This window comes from Microtus oregoni, unplaced genomic scaffold (assembly GCF_018167655.1).
Source record: "Microtus oregoni isolate MIOR12 unplaced genomic scaffold, Mior012 000109F_ref0000275, whole genome shotgun sequence".
NCBI classification, from domain to species: Eukaryota; Metazoa; Chordata; class Mammalia; order Rodentia; family Cricetidae; genus Microtus; species Microtus oregoni.
The window spans coordinates 1,270,404-1,293,517 of record NW_024544727.1 but is presented as its reverse complement, the minus strand read 5'-3'; the positions used below and the strand labels follow the sequence as shown (position 1 = coordinate 1,293,517).

Sequence of the window (23,114 nt, the reverse complement as noted above, 5' to 3'; positions counted from 1 at the left end):
GTTCTTGCTTCAAAGTTGTGGTTGTTTACATGAGTTACTATGTATCGAGCACAGGTAGCAGCACCTGACACACTTTGTGGCACAGAGTGAGGCAAAGGTCAGGGATGGCAGTTGTGAGGGTGTTGATGGCAGTGATGATGGTGGTGATGGTGATGGCTGCCATGATGGTGGTGATAATGATGGTGGCAATAGCAGTGGTGATGACAATGGCAGTGATAACAGTGGTGATGATGATGGCGGTGATGATGGTGATGATGATGATGGTGGTGATGGTGATGGCGGCAATGATGGTCGTGATGGTGGTGATGGTGGTGGTGATGGTGATGGCGACAGTTATGGTGGTGATGGTGGAGATGATGGTGGTGATGGTGGAGATGATGGTGGTGGTGACGGTGATGGCAGCGATGATGGTGGTAATAGAGATGGCGGTGATGAGGGGGGCAGAAGTGATGATGGTGACGTGATGGTGGTGGTAATAATCATGGGGAAGTTGATAGTGGTGAGATGGTAGTATGTTGATGATGGTAACTGATATCCATGAGTCCTTGAGGACTTCTCCAGATGCACCATTGCTAAGGGAACCTAAGAACCAGGAGAGGCTACTCCCAGAGGGCTATGAGAACTATGGGAGCTTCAGTTATGGCTCCCCACTATGGGGGTGACCTGGATGAATCACTTAGTTTCTTAGGGTCTTAGTTCCTGACTTGCCAGCCCAAGGCAGTCACTGTGTACTCATTCAAACTCTCCAGCAGTATGGACCCCAAAGATAAGGCCTGGGACAGCACTGCAGAGAGGGTTCATTCAGCAAGACAAGGTATTAAAAAGAAAAAATAACAGGAAGAGGTGGAAGGAGAAGTCATAAACCTCCCTCACACCCTGGCCCTCATAGACGACCTCTCACATAGAAAAGCGGGCCTTGGGGATTTAATAAGAAGTACAGGACTTCCTGTGAATTAGCAGTAGATTGTGAGCCGTGAATTACTTTTTTCCTTTGAAAAATGATGTAGCCAGGTCAAAATATTTTTGCCTTTCAAACACTTGAGTTCCTTTGTCCTGGGGGCTGACATGCCTTGGTTTCCATGCAGCCTCACAATGCAGGGAAACATCTTTTAACCGCCAGACAGCCTCCTGATAAGCCTGCAACTCCGTGTGCTTGGAGAGCCGGGAGAGAGGGGTGAGAACGCAGAGCCCTTTAGAGACTGTGTTTACACAGCAGCGAGAGTCCCTTCTCCCTCTCGGCAGACAGGCCCTGGAGCACAGGTTACACAACCCTGTACTCACGGCGGCTGCCCCCACTTATACCATACCCAGCTTGTCTGGCCTGGGGAGGACCTGACCCCCAGGTACCTCGTCTGGAGACTGGTCCAGTGCTCTGGAGTCCCAGGAGAGGCAGCCAGAGCACAAACCCGTGACAAGGTGTGTCAGGACTACAGGCTGTGTCACCTCACTGGGAATTCCACCCGAGAGCTCCCACACCGCTGCAGCCACCTCACACAACCCTGCAGACTTCAGCTGCTAGTTTCTCTGGGCCACAGAGCAATAGTCTCATTCAGCAAAAGATATCATTTACTCCAAGGAGGCCAGCCCGGACCAGACAAGCACTAGAGAAGAACCCTGTCCAACAATGTAGATAAGAGACACTCAGAAAAGACCTTTGGACGTTCCCCGGGAAGATGACAGAAGGGGCCAAGTGACCGACATTCATTCATCTCTCCATTTGGTGAAAGGAACCCCTTTTTCCATATGTCCCATCTTTCCTCGTCTCATTCCCTCCTGGCTCTTCCCAAGGGTTCTGAGCTCAGGAAAGAGCTCCTAGGCACACACTCCACCTGCTTGGAATGAGGGTCCTCGGCCCCTTGACCGGAAAAAAGAGGAAACCTAGGAGAGGTTATAAGGAGAAGGATCACGGAAGCACAGCCAGGGCTGGAAACTGGGGTCTGGTAGGCCTTGGAGGTAGAGCTGAGAGTTCCAGGGATGAAGTGGCAACACGTAAGCCCCCTTGAAGGGACCCTTTCACTTTCCTCATGGAGCCTGCAGACATGCACTACTGAGTCCTTGGGTACCCAAAGGCAGTGGACTTGGTGACATCATCAAGAACAAGGATGGTAGTGATGGTGGTGATGAGATGGTGATGTGGGAGTGACAGAAGCTGACATGGGGAACATGGGGACAGCAGGCGGGTGCTCGCAGTCCAGATGATATGAATTCATTCATCATCATCTGAACATACTGTAAGTGGAATGGACTTAATCCTTCTGTCCTGTTTCACTCTTCAGGGAGTGAGAATTCCCCCCTTGTCCTCGGGCTATGCGGGAATCCTAACTGGCTGCTCCCAGCAGAAGATGAGCGAGTGGGTGGGCCTGCTTATCATGAAATGATAGCTTTGAGAAGAGACTTGGATCCACAATTCGAAGTGTGGTTTTCTATGGAGTGAATCATGTTTGTACCTGTAGAAAGTGGAGCCTTGTTCTTGGCAACTGAAACTGTGTGCGTGTAGGATGAGGGGCAGGACAGCCTGTGTGTGAGCTGCTGGCAGAAGGGCGTGTGCAGGAGGAGAAGCCCCGGGGAGAGGTGTGAGCAATGATGGAGGAGATAGCCCTCCTTTCCTACCTAGAGCCCGGAGGGGAAGGCTGGAGGAGACTTACAGCACAAGTGAGACTCAGAGTCAGGGTCAGAGGGAGGTGACCTTGGCCTCCAGAAGCCTGGCCAATGCCGAGTTGGGGGTCATAGCAGGTGTGACCCAAGGAGGCTCAGTCGGGGGTCATAACAGGTGTGCCTGGTGTAGTCCGAGAAGGATCAGTCGCTAGGATGGGGTTGGATTGGGCATGGCTGATAGGGGCTAGTGAGGTGAGGAAGGGGAAGAGGTAATGGAGCTAGAGCTCGTGATGGAAGATGGAGTAGGAAAAGGGGGTGGTGCATGGAGGTGAAGAAGAGAGGTAGGTTACCAGAGCGTGGTTTCTCTGTAAGGGGTCTGGTGCTTGTACCACGGGACTCAAACTCTCGGGGTGACAAGGAGTCACAGTGAAAAGGGGCAGCGGTGTCAGTCAGCAGCCCCTGGAGACCCCTGGGATTCCAGCACAGGCAGAGAGAGCTCTTGCCACCAGTCACCCAGTTCATCCTGGGGGTTCAAGCAGGGAACTGAGGGTGTCACAGGGAGATGATGGTGAGATCCAGTTAATAATACAGTCCAGCCAGTGCAGCATGGGTACTGATGTCACCTACCGGAGTCCGAGGACTGGCTTCTGGTCAAGACCAAGGCCTGAGATCCCCAGGGCCCTTCATCATCACCAGCTGATACCACACGAAGCCCAGCCCCCTCCAGGGATGCCCTCCAGCCTGGCAAGGCCATACGGTCACTCTCTTCATTAAGTCCCCCATTGTTTTGGGTCCAGCCGGGGAGGCGTGCAGCCCAGTTGCTTACTCAGCAAGAACTGCCCTAGCCGCAGCCATCGTGAATGCATATTTAATAACCATTTTCTCCAGAAACCATGCCGCTTCGGAAGTTCAGAAAGAGGCCTCGCTCTTCAGTTGGTAATGAGAAGTTAATAAAAGTGGGATTTTGTACAACACTGGCCCTCTGACATCTTAATCTTTATTAAAGAGACGTAAACTTCCATGGAACTGGCAGGCCTGCCTGGCACAGCCAGACGCCAGGAGAGCGGGTAGAGGTGGCTGAGGCCGGCCATGTATGCCTAATCCACCAAGAGAGTTGGAGCCTCCTCTCCCCCGGGGGCCTCTGGTGCTTACCTCAGCAGACGTGAATTAATTACCTACCAATCCCCAGAGCCCCAGAGAGGCCTGTGTGCTCAGCGTGGTTCACACTAGAAAGGGACGGATAAACAAGTCGAGGTGTTGCTGTCGGGATTTGTTGGGTGGGGGTGGGGGGGGTACTGGAGTGCCGTAAAAGGGCCAAGATCTTGCAGTTCCAAGGCCTTCCTTTACCATGGCTGGCATAACCCACCAGATTTCTTAATACCAGGCTCTGCCATACATGTCTGTCATGAGTGTGACAGGGTGCACTGTGGAGCCTGACTGTCACCCTTCAGATTGTATCTGTGTTCATGTGTTCATGTGTGTCTGGGTACATGTGCAGGCATGACATGACGTGTGCATGACTGTGCATATGGAAACCAGAGGTCAACACTGAGTATCCTTCCTCCACCTCTCTCCACCTTATTTTTTTTAAAGAGTTTTGTTTTGTGTGTGTATGCATGTTTTGTCTGCATGTGTGTAGGTGCACCACATGTGTCTGGTACCCTCAAAGGCCAGAAGAGGGCACTGGATGCCCTGGAACTGGAGTCATGGATATCTGTAAGCTGCCAACTTGCTGGAAACCAAATTCAGTTCCACCGCAAAATCAGCCAATGCTCTTAACTGGCAAAGCCGTCTCTCCAGTCTTCTACCTCCTCTCTTGAAACAAGGCTTGCCCCTGCACCCAGAGCTGGACAAGTCAGCTAGCCTTCAGGCCAGCAAGCCTCAGGAACCTGCCTGTCTCCACCTCCCCAGTGCTGGGATTGTTGCTACACACAGACACACCTGCTTTTAAAGTGAGCAGTTTTGGGGTACCCAGCATGTTCATCATGGTAGATGCTCTGTCTTAGAATGCTTTCGCGAGCCCAGCAGAGACATCGTGCCCATCCAGTGATAAGATCTCAGTGTTCTCCTTCCTCTAGTCCCCAGTTGTGATGTATCTGTAGTCAGTCTCTGGATTTTCCCATAATGGACATTGGATAAAAATAAACTATGTTCTAGGTCCGTGTGTGCGGTGGCATGCAGATGGGCTCCACACCTGGCCTATCTGTTCATTCATGTTGCTGTGACTAGTGCTCCATGAACCATGTGTGTGTGCGATGATCCATTTGACTTGTGCTTTCTATTTTTGGGGGGGACACAGTGCAGAGTGACTCTTAGCTCTGCTGCCAACTTGAAGGACCTGATCTGTGTCAGACAGCCCAGGGCAATCCATCCTCAGGTGCCACGTTCTTTGATTCCCCCACCCCAGCTGCTCATGATGAGAGGGGCTGGATCTGTATAATAGTCCTTGAGCACTGCTGTTTTCCTGCCCTTGTTAGCTGGAGCTGAGCAAAGCCAGCATCTCTATGCTGGGAGGAGATTCTCTATCCACAATTCAGCATGAGATCAATGGGTAAATGTGTTGGAGACTGAGGACTGACTGGTCCAGCCGTAGAGAACCTCACTCAGCCCACCATGAAGGATGGTGGGGCAGACTCCGAGCCAAGTTAGACGCATGACTCGGGCAGCTATGGTTCCACCCAACTTCTGAAGGAGAAGCCTATGTATCTGAGCTAGAGATAAGAATTGGTGGTGACCTCAGGACTCCTCAAGGCCTGTGGTATCACATTTAGACACGCCCACGCACGCAGGCCCCCTGGGTAAGTCACCCAGTGTTAGCCAACTGGACCGGAGGTTGGCGCTTGGCGAGCCTCACCTCTCGTGGGTCGTGTGGAAGTGTGCGTTTGTCATCTGCTAATCCACTGGGAAGGAGAAGGGCAGCGTCTTTGTCAGTCTCCGAGCAATTAGGATAATTAAAAAAGAAAGCTTATTGGGTAAACATGCTCTGGGATTGTGACCCCTTAATTAATGGACCACGGGGAGAAATTACAGCGGTGGCAGGATAATTAACACGTGCTTGGGGAGGAGAGCTGCAAACGAGGGTGAGCGGACAGGGCCACTCGCAGGCTTGAGGCTGGCTGAGGAGGCTGAGCAGGGCCCACAGCCCTGAGCAGCAGGCCCACCCCTGGCTCTGGGCAGGTTGAAGGAAGCCTGCCCGCCCTCCAGTGTCTGCTTCAGAGACCCACCACCCCCAGCAGGAAGCTGGGTCACCTCCTCAACCTTCAGCCCCTTGCCGGTCATCACTCTAGAGGCCCTGGGCAAATCACCAGAGATTGGCCAAGGTGGCCCCCTCTCCTCAAGAGTCCCACTATATTCTAATGTTCCCAGAACCCTAGAGGTAAAGACCCAGGAGTCTTCATTGGGCCAGGACCCCAACCCTCCCTGTCAAACATCTTCTTGGTGCCAGAGATGCTCCCACCCTCTTTACTATGGACTGCAATAGTTTGTATGTATGTCGTATCCCTGGGACCTAAGACCTAGGCTGCCTGTGAAATTCAGTAGCCTTTTCTCACCTCCAGGTCTTGTTGGACTCTGTAGAAATGGCAGTTTAGGCCTTGGTCCTACCCTTTATAACCATAAGGGCCAAGGACTGGTGCAGGATATGGTCTACTTTTCTAGAAAGGTTCAGACAGAGGGAGCTAGTGATATGCTGGTCTCTCACAGATAAAGGTGTCTGTGCCCATGTTCTTCGGTGGCTGAGAGCTAGCTGGTCAGTCCCGGAAAGGAGTGAGGCCTCCTTGCAACTGGACATGGGCCCTTCCTGATCCCTCATCTAGCATAGGAATGCAAGACCAGAGGAGGTATCTGTGATTTATATAGGTACAGAAGCAAGACCAGGGTCCTGTTTGCGTCCTCGGCTCTCAAGATGGGAATTGAAAGTACTAGTCCTCCCCTGCCATGTGTTCCTCAAGGATAGATCCAAGTGCTTCTCCAAACCAAGAAGTTGCCCTACTCACCTTCCCATCACAGCCAGCTAAACAGGGTGAAGCCTGAAAAGGCCTGGAGGTAGGGATGGGCCCTAGGGTCAAATGTGAGGAGTCTTCTTGGTGGCCATGGTGCTAAAAGCGTTGTAATAACAGTGAGCAGAGGACCTCTGAATTCCCCGGGGTAAATTCACCTGGAAGTGGTGAATGAGCTGGAGACTGAGACCAGCCAGGTACCCAGAGGACTTCCCACGGCCCCCAAGGACCTTACAGTCACTTCAAGTCCTAGCCTGAGGCAGAAGCTGGGGCTTGTGTGTCTCAGCCTCAGTTTAGGGCAAGGCCAATTGGAAGAAACACCTGGCATCACACTCCGGTCTGTTTCAGGATCAGACTGAAGTTACCAATCCTGAGTCCCAGGAACCAATCAATGGCTCAGAGTCAGAGTCCTTCATACAGGCCTTCCCACTCAGCAGCACAGGCACACCCTGCCCTTGCCTGCCTGTGCCGACTGCTTAGCTGCTAGCCCTACCCAGCCACCGACTGCAGTCTTTGCTGCCGGACACGGTCCCCATGTAATGTCACGGTTCTTCTAGCTCTAGGTTACCTGCTGGCTGTCTATCCAGGTGAAGAAAGTGTTCTCGTGAGTCACAGGAGAATCACAGCTTCTAACAGACTCATAAATGTTATTCTGGGAGGACTGGTGGCCTGGAACTTCCCAGTCCTGGGTCCTGGGTCCTGGGTCCTGGCTCCACTTCCTACAGGGCAGGTATAGGAGGACTTCTGTCATAAGCCTGGGTCCTGTGATGTAATCTTTATTACATCACAGCCCAGGGCTAGCCGTACCACAGGAAGGGTGTGTGGGATTACTGCATTTTCCACTGAAGTTCTTGGGACCCAGAAAAAATCAGCACCTTGGTGCTCAGGAGAGTGCCTGATCTAGTCCTGTGTAGGGAGGCAGGGTCTCCCACACTGCACCTCATCACAGAGACAGGGGGCAGGGTCTCCCACACTGCACCCCATCACAGAGATAGGGGGCAGGGTCTCCCACACTGCACAGCATCACAGAGACAGGGGGCAGGGTCCCTCACACTGTACCCCATCACAGAGACAGGGGGCAGGATCTCCCACACTGCACAGCACCACAGAGACAGGGGGCAGAGGCTCCCACATTGCACAGCACCACAGAGACAGGGGGCAGGGGCTCCCACACTGCACAGCATCACAGAGACAGGGGCAGGGTCTCCCACACTGCACCCCATCACAGAGACAGGGGGCAGGGTCTCCCACACTGCACAGCATCACAGAGATAGGGGGCAAGGTCTCCCACACTGCACCCCATCACAGAGACAGGGGCAGGGGCTTTCACACTGTACAGCATCACAGAGACAGGGGGCAGGATCTCCCACACTGCACAGCACCACAGAGACAGGGGGCAGAGGCTCCCACATTGCACAGCACCACAGAGACAGGGGGCAGGGGCTCCCACACTGCACAGCATCACAGAGACAGGGGCAGGGTCTCCCACACTGCACCCCATCACAGAGACAGGGGTCAGGGTCTCCCACACTGCACCCCATCACAGAGACAGGGTCAGGGGCTCCCACACTGCACAGCACCACAGTCTCTATTCTCAGGATCCTTCCAGGGACTCCTTGCTGTTCCTCGTGATGGTCTAGATCTAGAAGCACCCACCTCCCACGCTCCTCCCTAGTGGATGTCATGTCATTGGCCTGTGAATAATCATGCCAATTCTGGGCTAACACAAGTTAGGACAGCCCAGTGTGTAGTGGCTACCTTCTCTCGGGTCCAAAATCTGAAGGAAGGCATAAAATCTTTTCATCTAATGCCCATGTCCTTGGGAGGTAGCAGGATAGAGTCTCTCAGGCCTGACACAGGGCTTCGAGCCAGCATTCCAGGCCCTGAACAAGTTACACAAGGGCTTTGGCCCTCCCTGTCCTTGCCTAAGCTGAGGGCCTACTCCCTTCACTCATGCGCTGGGGAACAGGACACAGGGTAGCTAGAGTCAGTCACAGGCTTGGGCCTGGGTATTGCTCTGACCAGGTCGTTAGAGGGTGCACGTAGGCTTGCTCCGAGAATTTGACTGGGACCATGGCCAGTGTCTTATAAAGTGGACTCCATGGAAGCAGGGGCTAGGTCTGCTTCCTTAGTGTGGGTCAGGTCCCTGCAGTCATTTCTTAGCTCTTGTGTTCCACACCCACAGCTGACCATGGCTACCCCACAGGGTTTCCACCCTCTGTGAGTGTTGGCAAGTCAAGGCTGTGTTTACACTGTAAGACCCACTACAAATGACAGAGCTGTGACCTCCACAGACCCGCGGAGACTTGGAGGCCCAGCTAAAGGGGGAGTCTGTCACATAGGAGCTCTGGTGCTCCCATGGTGCAAACAGAATGGATGTAGCTGACCTCTAACATCTCTGCATCTGCTGAATCTCTTTTCTGAATCTCTCTATACAAGCCAAGGAGATCCCAACTGGATCTTGAGGATAGAAGGAGAGGGGAACTGGGCGGGCCCACACTTTTTTTCCCTTTCAGGTGGAGCCCCTCTATGTGAGTTATTTTTCCATCACTATTTCCAAACTTCTGATATAATGACTTAAGAAGGGGAGGGGCTTACTCTTCTTTATTGTCTACCGTCATGGTGGAGATATATGTGGTCGGTGGCACTGTAGTGGCTGGGCGTGCCAGTCAGGGCAGAGAACTTGGGTAGAACCCGCAAGGTCCCTCGGTGGCCACTGGCACTGGCCTCCTGGAGGCTCTACGACCTCTCCAAACAGTACCAGCACCTTAGGCCGCCAGTGTTAGTACACACGTGAGAGACATTCCACACACAAACCGTAACACTCCTGGTTTCCTGCAGGCGATGCTTCCCCCAATCCCCGTCCCAAACTGTATCCTTGCTCAGGAAGAGGGCCAGGTGACCCTGAGCCTAGATGGTCACTCAGGGCAGTCATGGTCTGTATCTGGAATCAGAAGGACATAAAAGCTCCTCCCCAGAAGCAGAAAGGGATTGGAAGACAAGTGGGACAGGGACAGCATGTGCTGGACACCATGGCTTAGCAGGACCTAACCTGATTCCCGTGTATCCCTAATCCGGGTTTCTGTGGGAAGCAAGGAGCTGCCTCCTCAGGGACCCCGCCCCACACCTTGGTTTGCCACCCCAGTGCCTGGGAAAATAAAGGCTCCCTTGACATTGAGGTGATTTCTGGGAGAATCTGAGGTGGAGGACCCCTCCCACGTAGATTATGATCCTGTCCATGGCACCCTGAGTGTCCTCTGCTGTGTGCACATGGAAGGTACAGCATGTACGTATACATGTGTGGTGAGTTTGGAGGATATTAGCATGTGTGCCTGTGTGCTTTCATGTGTATAGTCATGTCTGTTTGTACATGTGTAGATATTCATATGTGGATGTATACAGGGAGCACATATACATATACATGTGCATAGAGGTACATGCATATGTCATATGAATGCATATATGTGGTGAGTCACATGCATATACATCCATATGTGTGTAGGTATGAGCAGTTATATGACTATGCCAATGTGTAAGTATGAGTGTGCATATTTGAGCATGTGTGTGTATGTACATATATGGTATGTGTGAATTAGGTTAGTATATGTATGCGAATGTACATGTAAATATGCATGTTGGCGGAGCATATACATATGTGTGTGCATGTGTGCATGCGCATGTGGGTGCATAGAGTCATGCATGCATTCACATGTGTGGGGCATCTGTGTAGGTGTGTGTGTGTGTGTGTGTGTGTGTGTGTGTGTGTGTACAGAGAGAGAGGGAGAGAGAGAGGGAAGGAGGGAGGGAGCTGCCCAAAGTGAACCAGTCGCATCAATCTGTGATTAATGAGCCAGGATCCAAGTTTTTAACTAATTGAGTACATTAAATAGAAAGTCCCTAAAAAAGCAAGGAGGAAAAAAAGACTAATATGAGACACTTTTCTAAGCTTCTTTAATAAAAAGTGTATTTGGGATTTGACCGTAATGGCTATCCTTGCTTGCCAAAACCTGACGCCCTAGCAGGTAACTTTCGTCAGGCAGATCTGAAATGGTACCTAAATGAATTAGCAATAAAATGGACTTAGGCCGAGCAGTGGGGGCCTCCATTAATCTTGGGTTAATCACTAAAGAGGTGCCATTCACTTTTCTTAAGAAGCCACATTTTTCTCCCCTTGCTGGCGACCAGATTTCATAAAGTAACATATTTCTAATGAAAGGTCTCTGCTTGAATTAAACCCTGAAGGTTTATGCAGATTTTGCGTTTGATTACTGCTGGCATGGGCTCTTAGCCGGCTGCGGAAGGAAGGTCCGTTCTGAAAGGGCCCCAGCGTGCAGTTCATAATATTCTTTGAAATAAAATAGCGCACTTGTGCTTAGTGGCTTTAATCAGCCCTGACTTTTGATAGTCAAACAATAGCTAATTACAGTAGCACCTGCCTTCCAGGCCCTGTCATGTCGGCTCCTGCCGGAGAAAGGCCTTGTCTGGAAGCTGCGTGATCGTTGCACTCGCCCTGCACAGAGTCACGAGAACTGACACTCAGCAAGTTTGGTAGCCATTAGCAGAGGGTTATTTTGCTACTGCTGCTGCTTTGCTGGCTTTTCCATTACATTCTTCTCCTTTGTATTTTTTTTGGGGGGGGATGGTGAGGGCAGGGAACAGAGAAAAGAGGCCTTGGGGTGTGAGTCCCGGGTCTCCTGAAACCAGCTGCCAGGCAAGTGTGCTTGCTGTAAGGACTCGGGGTGCCTGGCATTCTGTAGGTTTGAGATTTGGAATGGGGTGTTGTTGTGACCCTGAGAGTAGACACTACACAGAGGGCAAAGTAATGCCTTCAGGTCCCCAATGGTTGCTCCGGATGGGCACAGATCCAGCAGCTCTTGGGGCCAGCCTGTCTCTGCTGGGCAGAGTATTATCCATATGAGATGTGCGGCTGATGCGTGGGGACCAGAGAGACTAGCCCAGTGGAAATCATAAATTACTATCTCGCTTAAGTCTTTCTTTTCTCATAATTTTTGCCTGGCAAGTGATCTTGAGTTTTCTAGAATCCAGCCAGGTGCTCTGGAGGCTGTGACTGGTTTCTGAACGCGAGCAAGGATGTGGACATTGAGGAGATGGTGGGCACCATCCTGCAGGCATTGGCAGACCTGGCCCTCACTCATGCACACAGCTGCTTCCCTGGTCCTCCTGCCCACTTGGCCCCTTCCATATCCCACACAAAGGCAGAGCCAGTGAAATGAGGATCTGATTGGATCTGCTCAAGGCAGGCTATGGTCATAGGTAGACATAGTCCTGGGACTATGGTTACATTACCTTTTGTTTGTGTGGGGGACAGTTTTGGGCACATCAAGCAGAGCCAATACCAGCAGGTCCTGTTGGCATAGATTCCTTCCATATCTCCATCCATTTCCTATGTGGAAGAATATTGAAGGGAAACAAGGGGTTTCTTTTCCCCCACTTTAGGTGTTTAAGGGTGATTGATGGAGACTTAGAGACAGAGCTGAGGAGAAAAAGAGAGTCCCTATCCTGGGGGCCACAGCTGGCCACAGCTAGTCACTGTGGTCCTAGCATAGGGAGCAGAGTTGAGGCTGTCCTCTGGAGCTATCTCCATCACCGTCGAGACAAATTTCCTCTTCCCTGAGGCTGTACCCCTGGAGGGTATACACGTGCCAGCACATTCGTGCCCGCCGGCCATACCCACTTGCCAGCAGCCCACCAAGTTCCTATCACTCTGTGGGTGCCATTTCCGTTCGACTGGCTTTGGTCTCAGACACTGCATCATGTTGACAATAACCCACGACCAGACCTTGCCAGGACCTCGCACTGAAAAGGCTTCAGGGAGAGGAGGGCAATTGGAAAGGCTGTTTTCTGTTATGGCAGGTTTATTTTTCCTTGCAATTATGTCTGACTAAAATGTCCTTGTGTGGGGGTCACTTCCCAAGAAAAGCCTGATTCATCCTGCTTTGGACAGCCCCCTCCACTCCAGGCTGCTGCCAGGGTCTCTCTGAAGCTTGGCCCATGGGAGGAGAGCTGGGTCCAGTATGACCATCTCCATCATGGACAGCTTCGATGGAAGGGCTTCTTGATTCACCTCGGTAAAGCAGCAGCCCTGGGGCTCTTCAGCTCCGGAAGCAGGCGTGGGCTCCTTGGCTTCATGAGCTGGCCTGAGCTACTGGCGGCATGAAAGGGAGTTGGGCTCACCTTGGCAGAGAGGTCCCCAAGCTTCATCTCTTTCCTAGGGACACCAGCGCCCAGCCTTTCACCTCCCTGTCTCCAGTCTACAGGGACTGTAAACAAGGCCCTTGATGAGCAAGATCCCCACTTCTAATCATTTCGGCCCCCTCCTTTAACCGCAGCCCCAGCCAGGCCCAGCAGCTCCTGTGCCTGCTGGTCTGGCTCTTCCCGTCATCCGGGTCTGGCCCTGTTGATGCCCCAGGCTGCCTGGTAATGGAAGGTATGTGTGCGTGAAGGAGACTGGACTTGAGTCAAGTGCAGCCTCTCGCCCACCACCTTCCCTGCCCACACCGAGAGGCCGACATCTGCCTCTCGTCTCTCGAGCATTTGCCATCGCCGATCAGTTTGATTGATCATCTCTGCAGCCACAGGTTGGTAATAAAGCTCTTTGGAGAGCCCCTTGCATTTCCCCCAGGACCCCATTGGTATGACAGGACTTGACACTAGCCATTCGTCACCTGCTGCCTATGATCACTGCACACAATGACCAGCGGACAGACAAGAACCAGGCTGGGAGAGAGAAGCAGTGGCGAGCTGGTCTGTTTGGGACAGATGGAAGAAGTTGGGCCTGTGCCTCCTGCCCACCATCAGGCTCCTAGGCACTTGGGTAGGCTCCAGACATCTAGGCCGGGAGCCCGAGCTCTGCCTGCTCTGCTACACAGGGCCATTACTGTGTGCTGCAAGTTTTGTCTTCTCAGTGGAAGGCTATGAAAACCTCAACTGGGCCATAGGTCCTCTTCTTGCTCCCGAAGCAACAGAGTGCAGAAAGTCCAGGCTGCCCTCCACCCCTTTCTCGAGAAAAATTGTAAAACTGATGTTACCTCCAGAAACAGGGCATGAGGTCAGGGACAGACAAAACATCTCACATATTCAGGCCCAGACACAATAGGTCACTGGCCCCAGGGAAACCCACAAAGCTTCAGAGAAAACAATATTGGCTACCTCCACACATACAAACAACCCAGACACACATTCACAGCAATACCAGGCACACACATACATTCACGGTGCAGTGATAAACCAAAACATGTGGGCATAGAGTCATAGCAGGCACACACACACAGAAACACACAGAAACATACAGGCAATACATGCACAGGCATATGAGATATGTGTGCAGAAATATACAACAGATATATGAGCACATAGATAGAAACATACATGTACACAGTGATGTACCAGACACATGCAGAGATATCCAACACACATACACAGAGCCAAACAACAGATAGGTAGATAGATAGATAGATAGATAGATAGATAGATAGATAGATAGATGCATATACCTTCCCGAGATCTGAGTTCTACATGGGGGCTAAAGTTGATAGATTCCAATACAGATTATGAACCTCTCATTCAGAAAAAAGCAGAGTGGAGTGAGAGCTTAGCCACTTAGCCACATGTCAGGTACTCTGGGCCTAAGCTTAATGATTTCCCTCTTCCTCCCAGTCTCTTCCAGTCCTGTCCCTGCCATTAATTGTGTCTCATGGTCTTTGCCCATTCCTTAGCATTACCTACCTGTTGCAGAACAAGACCTATGTGTGTTGTTCAGATCCTCACTAGCAGGAGGACCCCAAATCCTCGCCATGGGCTGTCACCCAGGGAGCAGGTGAAGACCTGACTTCCCAGGGATAGCTTGGCCTGGCTCCTCAGCCAAACCCCTAAGCATTTTGCTATGTGGGTGACTTTTGGAGACTCTGCCACTGCTGTGGGGTAGGACATCAGCAGCCTAGGGCACAGGCCTGTGTGTATCCCACATCTGAATGGTCTTCTGGCCACAGGGCTGGTACGAACATGCCAAACTCTCACAGGAGAATGTGCTACTCTGCAGAGGGACACTGGGTAGGGATGCTTCTGTCCTGGATACGAAACTGCAGCATCAGTTCCAGCTGGAAGGTCTGCAGTGACCAGGCAGGCCTCTCTGGAGCTCCTGTAGGTTCTGCAGGGACATTTCATTCTGTACCTGTGTTCACTGTGGCCCCCATCATCAGCAGTCTTTAGAAACTGGCTCCTCCCCCATTTTGGGCAACAAGTTCACTGGTGGCACATCTCCAGAAGGCATTTAAAATCTCCACTGGTGTGACAATAGGAAAAAGTCCGGCTGGGTAATGGAGCCCTAACCGGATGTCAAACGTCCAGACATTTCTCCTCCACAGGGCGAGGGCAATGTCTGGGTGTTCCCCTCCATAGCTCCTGGACCCCTCCCCTCTGCTGCATCTCCATGTCTGGTGTTTCCTGCTGGTCAGTCTTAGAAAGGAACAAAGTCTGCAGCCTATGTCTGTCAAGAGAATGTGCTTTCTGTCTGTCATCATCAGCCTGCTTCCTTAGGGGCTGTGCCGGGGCAGGATCGGGCTTCACCCGGCATTAGTTTTGCGAAGATTGTAGGGTATGGACACAGCTGCTAGTGGCTTGCAAGCGGCTTACCCCAGTGTGGGAGTCGGGCACAGTGAGAGTCTCCCTCTCACCAAAAGGCAGATGTTTGCTAGGGACCTTGGAATATGGCCTGTCCCACCTGGAGGAACTGGTGGCATCTCCGTGGAATGATGGAAGGTTGGTGGCTCTGGGTGATAGAGAGGTAAAAATAAAGGGAATTGTACAGAAAAAGGAGGACCTGTCACCACCTGATTGCCCCAAGGATCAGTTCCTACAGAGGAATTCACCTGGACACAGGTCCACATGAGAGTGCAGCCAGCCGGGTGATGGCCTCCATTCATCATGTCCCCTGAGCACTGTGCCCAGAAGGCCAGTCAGTGTGTGGTGACCCACACAACACCTGTACAGACATACAACTGATGGGGTCTATGGTGCCTCCATGACACATCCGGGATACCTGAGCTTAGTCGGGACAAAATCTTGTGAAAACCTAGTCTCTTAAAAGAAATACCAATTTACCCCCAAATCATAATAATGGTTATGTCTTTTATGAAACAAACAGAAACATTTAAACAAAAAAATCAGTTACCCTGCATAGACCTGAGTATGCATGAGTGTGTGTGTGTGTGTGTGTGTGTGTGTGTGTGTGTGTAGACATGGCACACTGCACAGGGGACACCCTGCACACATAGGGAGTATTGGTAGTCTGCAGAGCTGACTTGAACGTGTGTGTGTGTGTGTGTGTGTGTGTGTATCTGTGTCTCTGTGTGTGTAGATACATGGCACACTGCACATGGAACACCCTGCACACATAGGCAGTATTGGTAGTCTGCAGAGCTAACTTGAGCATGTGTGTGTGTGTGTGTGTGTGTGTGTGTGTGTGTAGACATGTAGCACACTGCAGAGGGGACACCCTGCACACATGGGCTGTATGGAAGTCTTCATAGACCTGAGCATGCATGAGGGTTCCTGTCAGAATCAACCAGCACAAGTGGTTCTGGGAAGGGACAACTTCCTCTTGCTTTGCACATGGAAAGTGAGGTTTCTATCTCCCTTCCCCTCTTTCCATTCCTCCCTTGCTTCCTCCCTTTCTCCCTCTCCCTCCCCCTCTCTCTCTAACACACATACACAAACCCACACACACGCACGCACACATGCACGCACCATGAGCGTGCAGCCTCATATGAGGGAAGCAACCTCTTTCAGGGAATCCAGGTTTTAGGGTAGCAAGACAAGGAGGCTGTCTTAGCAATTCTTACCACCCCAGAATATCCATGCTCAGACCTCAGGGCGTCTCTCATTCCTGTCTGCTGAGTGACTAGTAGAGCCTGGCTTCTTCAATCCAGTTCAGACCATGGTCGAGGCTTCAAGAGATGGCCACTGTTGCCAACTAGTGCCTTCTCTGAGGTCTGACAATGATTGTTCAATTTTGAAAACAATAAACACTAATAAGAGGAATGTTGAGGGGGACGGCTCCTGGGTTAAGTAGGAAGCATGCTTCATTGATAAGCCGATGAGCTATGATCAGAGTCATTGACGAGTTATGTCAGCTTGATGAGCTTTGATCAGTTACTGGAGGGCTGTAATCAAATCTATTACAACCATGATTGGATTGATGCGTTGTGTTTTTAGAGAACAGAAACCAGGACAAGGGATGGAGGAGGCCTCCGCTTCCCTCAGAGAGTGACTGTAACTGTGGAGGACAGAAGGTTTTTAATTGGCCCAGGCCAACCATAAGCTCTTTGGTTAAACATGCAACTTGAACTGAGCTTCCCCTGAGCTGAATTATCCCGTGGCCATCATAACGTATCTGTCTTAGGGCCAATTTCCTAGTCCTGGCCCTTGATCCATACCTGGTCTCAGTGTGTACTTTACAAATGGGCACATGAACTGAGGGACATTGGGTGGAGGTGGTACTCTAGAAGGGTGACCTGGGGCACAGAGTTGTTGGGGGATCTCAAGGACTCCTCCGGGGGCTGTTTTGTGACACAGCCGGTGTGTAGTGTTCCTGTGTATATGCTTGGCCTGGGTCTCTGTCCAGCCTCTGGGTGGGTGGAGTGGGAGCCATCCTTGCCCCTTCAAAGGAAGCCCTTTAGATTTGCAAATCGAAAGCATCTGGTTTCCAACTTGGCCCCATTCTCCTACCTATAAACAGGCCTGAGCCGTGAGTTCTCAGAATGTTCTAGAAGAAGAATGTGCTTGGGGCCGGGGATAGCCAAACTTTAGAATGCAGACATTTCCATGGCGAGGCCAGAAAATGCCAGGCACTGGCACCCATGCTGGAAAGGCAGGCTGGCTCTGCCAGCTGGGCAGCTCTAGCTACCAGTGTATAGGGCAATGAAGGGCTCCCTGCCCAGCCCCTGGGTCCTCAGCTCAGACCTTTGATCCCAGCCCAGTGCTCAGGACATGCAATAGCTGACTGCCCAGCACTGTGATCCCTGGATACCTTCTGTACCACCGGCACCTCCAGAGCTCTGTGCTTTTGCCAGCCAATTCTTACGTTGTCTCCTTGCTCAAGGCGAGGACCTCAGGGTACAGTTGAACACTGGCTTCTCACAATCTAACCAAAGAGGAAGGTAGGTTCCCAGAAACCAGGGAAGGGCTCTCATAACTATGGCCCTTGAGATCTTGGCCTGAAAACCCTTGCTTTATGAGCTAATAGGCCAGTGTCCAGTATCTGGGATGAGAACTCACCAAATCCCATAATAATAGTTGTGAAGTATTATTATTTATAGTAATCATATGAACATTATTTTCACAGTAGCTCTGTGACCCTTGGTAACCCTGGAACTTCTCCCTCCCTTCAGGGGAACACATTTTATCACGTGAAGCACAGGACCCCGAGAGCAGGCCTCTCTCCTGCGGACCAGTGTGTGTGTACGACCAGTGTGTGTAGCCTCACCCTACTTCCCTCTCAGAACTCACTACCCATCACAGGTAGACCTTCTCCAAAGCCAGGCTCTTGTAAATGTTGAGACAGTGGAGAGAAAGCAGGGGTAAATGCTCTGGCTGCCTTTCCCAGCATCTCCTCTGGAGGCATCCAGACAGGCAAGTCAAGGTCTGGCAGCAAAGCTGCAACTCAGATCTGGTGGGGAGATCCTCAAAGGTAGCACTGAGGGCTGAGTCTAGAAAAGACTTGCAGCCCTCATGGACTGGCGAGAGTCTGCTGCCTGGGATGCTTATCCAGTGGCTGCCTAGAGAAGGCCAAGAAGCCAGCCAGTTTTCCTTACTAGGCCTGTTCCTGGCCAGGGGCTTTGGCCCACCTTGCCTTGAAGCTGGGGTACAGGCGCCCTCTATTGCCCAAGCTGGGACAACTTCCCAAACCAACATGAAATGTCACAGTTTCCCTAGACGTCATCTGCCTTTTGGGAGCCTTTAAAATAAAGACTGCTACATTGTAGTTCCTTTTAAAATAAAGACTGCTACATTGTAGTTCCTTTAAAAGTAAAGACTGCTACATTGTAGTTCCTTTAAAAGTAAAGACTGCTACATTGTAGTTTCTGCCTGACTCCTTATGAAAACCACCACCTGGTCACTGAAACGTGAACACCTGCAGAGTGAGTGTGTGGCACAGAGACAACCTGGTATTCACCTTTCAGGCCAGTGTTCACCAGAAAAAAAGAAGAGGAAAGAGATCAAAGGCAGGGCTGCAGTAACGAGCTTGCTCCCCCGTGGTGTGTAACTCTGACATTTTAGATAACTTCTAGAAAAGACAGAGGGCCAGGCTGAGCTTCCCTAGAGCCTTTCCTTAGCAGTCCCGGTTGAGCTTTAGAAGAGCTCTGAGCTCCTCCTTTGAGGCATAATAGCAGGGTCCTGCTCTGAGCCCAAGGTCAGCCCTGCAGGGAAAGGAGCAACTGTGTAGTACCAACGGGGCCAGGGTTTTAGAGACGGCCATGTGCCGTGCAGTTTCCACGGCACCCCATCCCAGAACCACAGCCTTCCTTATCCTGAAGGAAGAGCCGGAACCCTCAGACCTAGTGACAGGAAATGGCTGCTCAGCGTCCCTGACAGAGGGTTTACACCTGATTGAAGGTGAGGATGCACTTTGGGGTGCTTTCTGTCCAAGGTGCCGTCTCTGCCTCAAGGGTCTCTGGTCTCAGTGTCAGAGCCCAGAAGTATAGCTGGTCAGGATAGAGAGGGTGAGGCTACTAGCAGGGCTTGAACTAGAACAGAAAATCGCTCCTCTCTGGGCCCCACACTATCTATGTGTTCAGATGAACCATTAACCTACACCTTTAAATGCCTGGCTTTGTTGTTATTGGCCTTAAAATGTCAGTGTTCCACCTGAAGCCAAACATGGAACACTTCCCTGTCCCTGACAATTTGTGGCTGAATCACCTTGCCCAGTCATACCCTGGGGCTCTGGTCTGGAGTTCCTGACCCGGCAAGTAGGTGCCCGTTCGCACTGACATAGGTCTCACTCAGAAGACAAGCACATGACCAGTGCTGGGGCCCAGAGGCTGCAAAGAAGGTGAGGCAGGTTGCCAGGGAGGGATCCTCGGGGCAGACTAGTCCTAGGTGAGGGTTCTGAAGCCTGTTGGAGGCCTTCTATCTGCCGGACAGTGTGGGAGCTGCAGGTAGGGAGGGCTGGGGCTGGGGAAGCTCAGAGCTGCCTAATTGACCTGGCACTTCCAAAATCAACAAACTCTTGTGAGAGTCCAGGCCAGGCTCTGGGAAGGGGGCAGGACACGCTTTCCAAGTTCTGACCAGGTCCAGTGGTAAGAGACCTCTTCTGCCTTCATGGTTCTCTCTTAGTTGCCAGGACTTCATTTTAAACTCGGCCACCACTGGGCACATTGCGGGAGGCCAGAAGCTGAGAACATCGTGGCTTCACGCACCCCAAACTGTGGGGTTTTGACAGACCTGGAAACATTCCTGAGGAGTGTGTGGCTGATGTCACCAGCGTCACCAGCTACAGTTTTATGATTCCTGTGCTCAGGATTTGTTTAGAGAGGACAGAAGCCACTGGGACTGTAAAGAGCATCTCACCCGGCCTCCTAGAGTGCTTGTGCAGTACCTGTGATGGCCCTGGGGCTGTGTGCCATCCATGTGTCCTTGGGAATGTGCACCAGGGAGAAAGTACCTTGCTCTCCCATGGGTGGATTCCAGAGAGACCAGCCCTAGGGAACTGTAGGCTTGACACACTCTGGCAATGGAATGACTGACCTATCCCTGGCTGGGGGTTGGAGTCCATAAAACCAGTAGTTGGGTTTCTAAAAGGGAGACTTTCTTGTAGGTCTCCAAGAGCACAAAAAGAGCTGTAAACCATAAAGTGTAGCAGTTTACTGCCCAGTGGAAGATGGCTGTCTGGGAATACAGGGGATTGGGGGCAGCGACTGTGGGAAGCTCTCTTTTCCGTGTTCTGGGTACTGTGTGTCACGTTTCTCTGGCAGTGAGTCCTGGAGTGATATGCTCCTGGATAGAGATAAGCTTTGGGAGGTGTGTGAGGTGTGCAGTCCTTAGTCCTGAGAGAGTGCAGGGTGTACGTCAGCACTTAGTTCTGAACCCTCAGCTTTGCTGCTGAGAAAATATAAATGGGTGTGAAGGAAGCAGTCTGGCGCTCTCCAGGGTCCAAGTCCTGAGAACCCCAAACACTCCAGTTAAGAGTCCCAACATCCTTGGTTAGATTTCTAGAGTCTTCTGGGCAAACTGGGGTAGTCTTGAGTGGACGTGGGATCGAGTGTGTGAACAACATAGAGGTAGTGTGTCCCTTGGAGGGGGAGTCTCCCTAAGGTTCTCTTCCATGCAGGTGGCCTCCTGGGCTTTCTTGTTACCCCTTCAGGTGTGGCTGGAGAGTCAGCTCTGCTCCCCTCTCCACCCATTGTTCCCCTGGGCTGCTCTTAGCTCATTTTACATTTTCATCTGATCCCTGTAATTCTGCAAAGCCAGCCCTGTGCAGCTGGCGACTTGTCCACACTCACGAAGCTCAGGGCCAACACAGGCCCTGCAGGCCCCTGGCTACCATGACCAGACATGCTTACTGGGGTCCTCTTCACCAACACCCAGTTCCTGTCTGCATGGGACCGGGTTCTAGCTCATTAGAGCCTAAGCGCCCCGGGCCCCACTGCCTTCTAAAACTCAGCTTCATCCAAGAGTTGATTCCAATCAGCGAACGGTCCCTTTTCTTCCCTGGAATGGGTCAGTGAGGGAGCACACTGTGTAACCTGTCTAAACAGGCAAAGTCGGAGCGTACCTACCATGCAGACACTGCATATCCCAGCCAGGACGGGCATTGGGCCTCTGAACACAAGTTGTCACACCCGCTTAGAAAGGAAAGTCTCAGGCTAGGGCAGGTGGATGGTGGCGCTGTCTGTACAGAAGCAAACCCCTGCACTGCTGACAGGGAGCTGGAAAAGGCCCCCACGGCATGACACAGGGAAAAATAAATATCAAAAGAACATTTGAAGGGCTCAATAAATTGATCATATTCCCTGAACCTTCACCCCATAACGAAGGGACCATTTAAATGCTAATGCTGCTTCTTAAAAGTCAATTACAGGAGTTTGCCAGGAGAAATCAGCATTCTTCAGGCACTCCTGCCCCTCCCACCCCCACCACGGGCACTGAGCGTCGGCCAGCCCTGGAGGGAATATTCCTGCACAGTGGTCTTAGTAATTGAATCAACTTGATACAGACACCAAAAATATTGTAAGCTGTGTGGGTAATAGGAGGCGCATGTTGATAAAGCTGGCAGTGGGTAGGGTGGAGGACCGGGGCAGGCATGGTTAACCCTTTAGAGAGCACTGCTTCATCCCTTCTCATAGGCGCAGAGCCACAGCCCCACCTGTCTGGGACAGTGTTCCAGGAGGTGCTGGATAGGACTATTTCTTGATTCCACCAACTCCTTCTGTGTCCCCAGCAGAGATTGCTAAAGGGCCACTGTCCTTCCTCTTGATGGCACTTCATTCTACCTGGTCCTAGCTGAAGGCTCTGATCTCTTAAATGGGACTAGTCAGTTCACAACAGCTAGAAGGGAGAAAGGGGACTCGGGGTCCCCTTTGAAGACTGGAGGATCAGTACCCACAGACTCTGTTCAGCACAGGGACCTCCTGAGCACCTGGATACCACAATGACCCTGCCCCCTGAGCCTGTCCATACTGATGTGTTTATATACTGAGCACTTAACTCACAAGCCCTCCCTTTGCAGAGTGGGAAACTGAGGCACAGAGGGATGAGAAGCTGCCTAGCTCACCCAATAGGTAAGGGAGAGAGTTAGAACTCAAAGGTAAGTCTGCTCAACCCCACCCCACCCCACCCCACCCCGACTCCAGCTGCCAGCTGCTCCCAGAGCTGCCTTTCTCTGGCTTTTCTCTGCCCATGCTTTAGGCTATGGATCCTGGGGGTCTAGAGTCTTCTCAGGGGCCAGCATAGGACCACCACAGTGGGGACAAGAGAAAGAACAACAACACTGTGGACATAGACCTGGACTTCTGAGGTGCCTCACCCGTTGAGGCTTCTGGATACAGCAGAGTTGGTGTTCCCCATGTCTGAGGCAATGCTCATTGGGCACCCTAAGCCAGCCCTGCAGGACGCGTGCAGTATCTATGTTGTTCATTTGCCCGAAGGCAAGTGTATCACCACAAGTGTCCCTCGCGCTACCAAGGGTCAGTCAACATTGGAGCCTCTGACCCACAGCAAAGGGCAAAGCCTTCAAAACTAGGCCAGCTGCGTAGGATCAGGCCTTGCCCATGTGACTTATGACAGCCAGTACAGGGTCCCAGAAAAATACATTGTTCCTTCTGCACGCGACTGACCAATGGCCTCATAGCTGCCTCTGACCTCATACCCCAGGTCTAGCGCTTGGGCTAGGTTTGGCAGCTAGAAGTGGAGGCAGCCATAAGTAGCTCCCTGGACATCCTATGGGCCCCTGCTGGGATACCAGGACCCATCTATCCTATCCTCTCATGCCATACCAGCTCC

At 51.8% G+C, this 23,114-nt stretch overlaps 1 protein-coding gene across 1 annotated transcript in view; it reads left to right on the top strand.

The window, feature by feature from the left end:
• Window positions 1-254: 254 nt before the first annotated feature.
• The window catches only part of LOC121443532 (histone-lysine N-methyltransferase PRDM16-like), a 133,460-nt gene continuing 110,600 nt past the window's right edge, over window positions 255-23,114 (top strand). Inside the window, exon 1 of the mRNA XM_041645297.1 lies at window positions 255-347. Coding sequence (XP_041501231.1) covers window positions 255-347 — 93 coding nt within the window. The remainder of the gene's footprint in view (window positions 348-23,114) is intronic.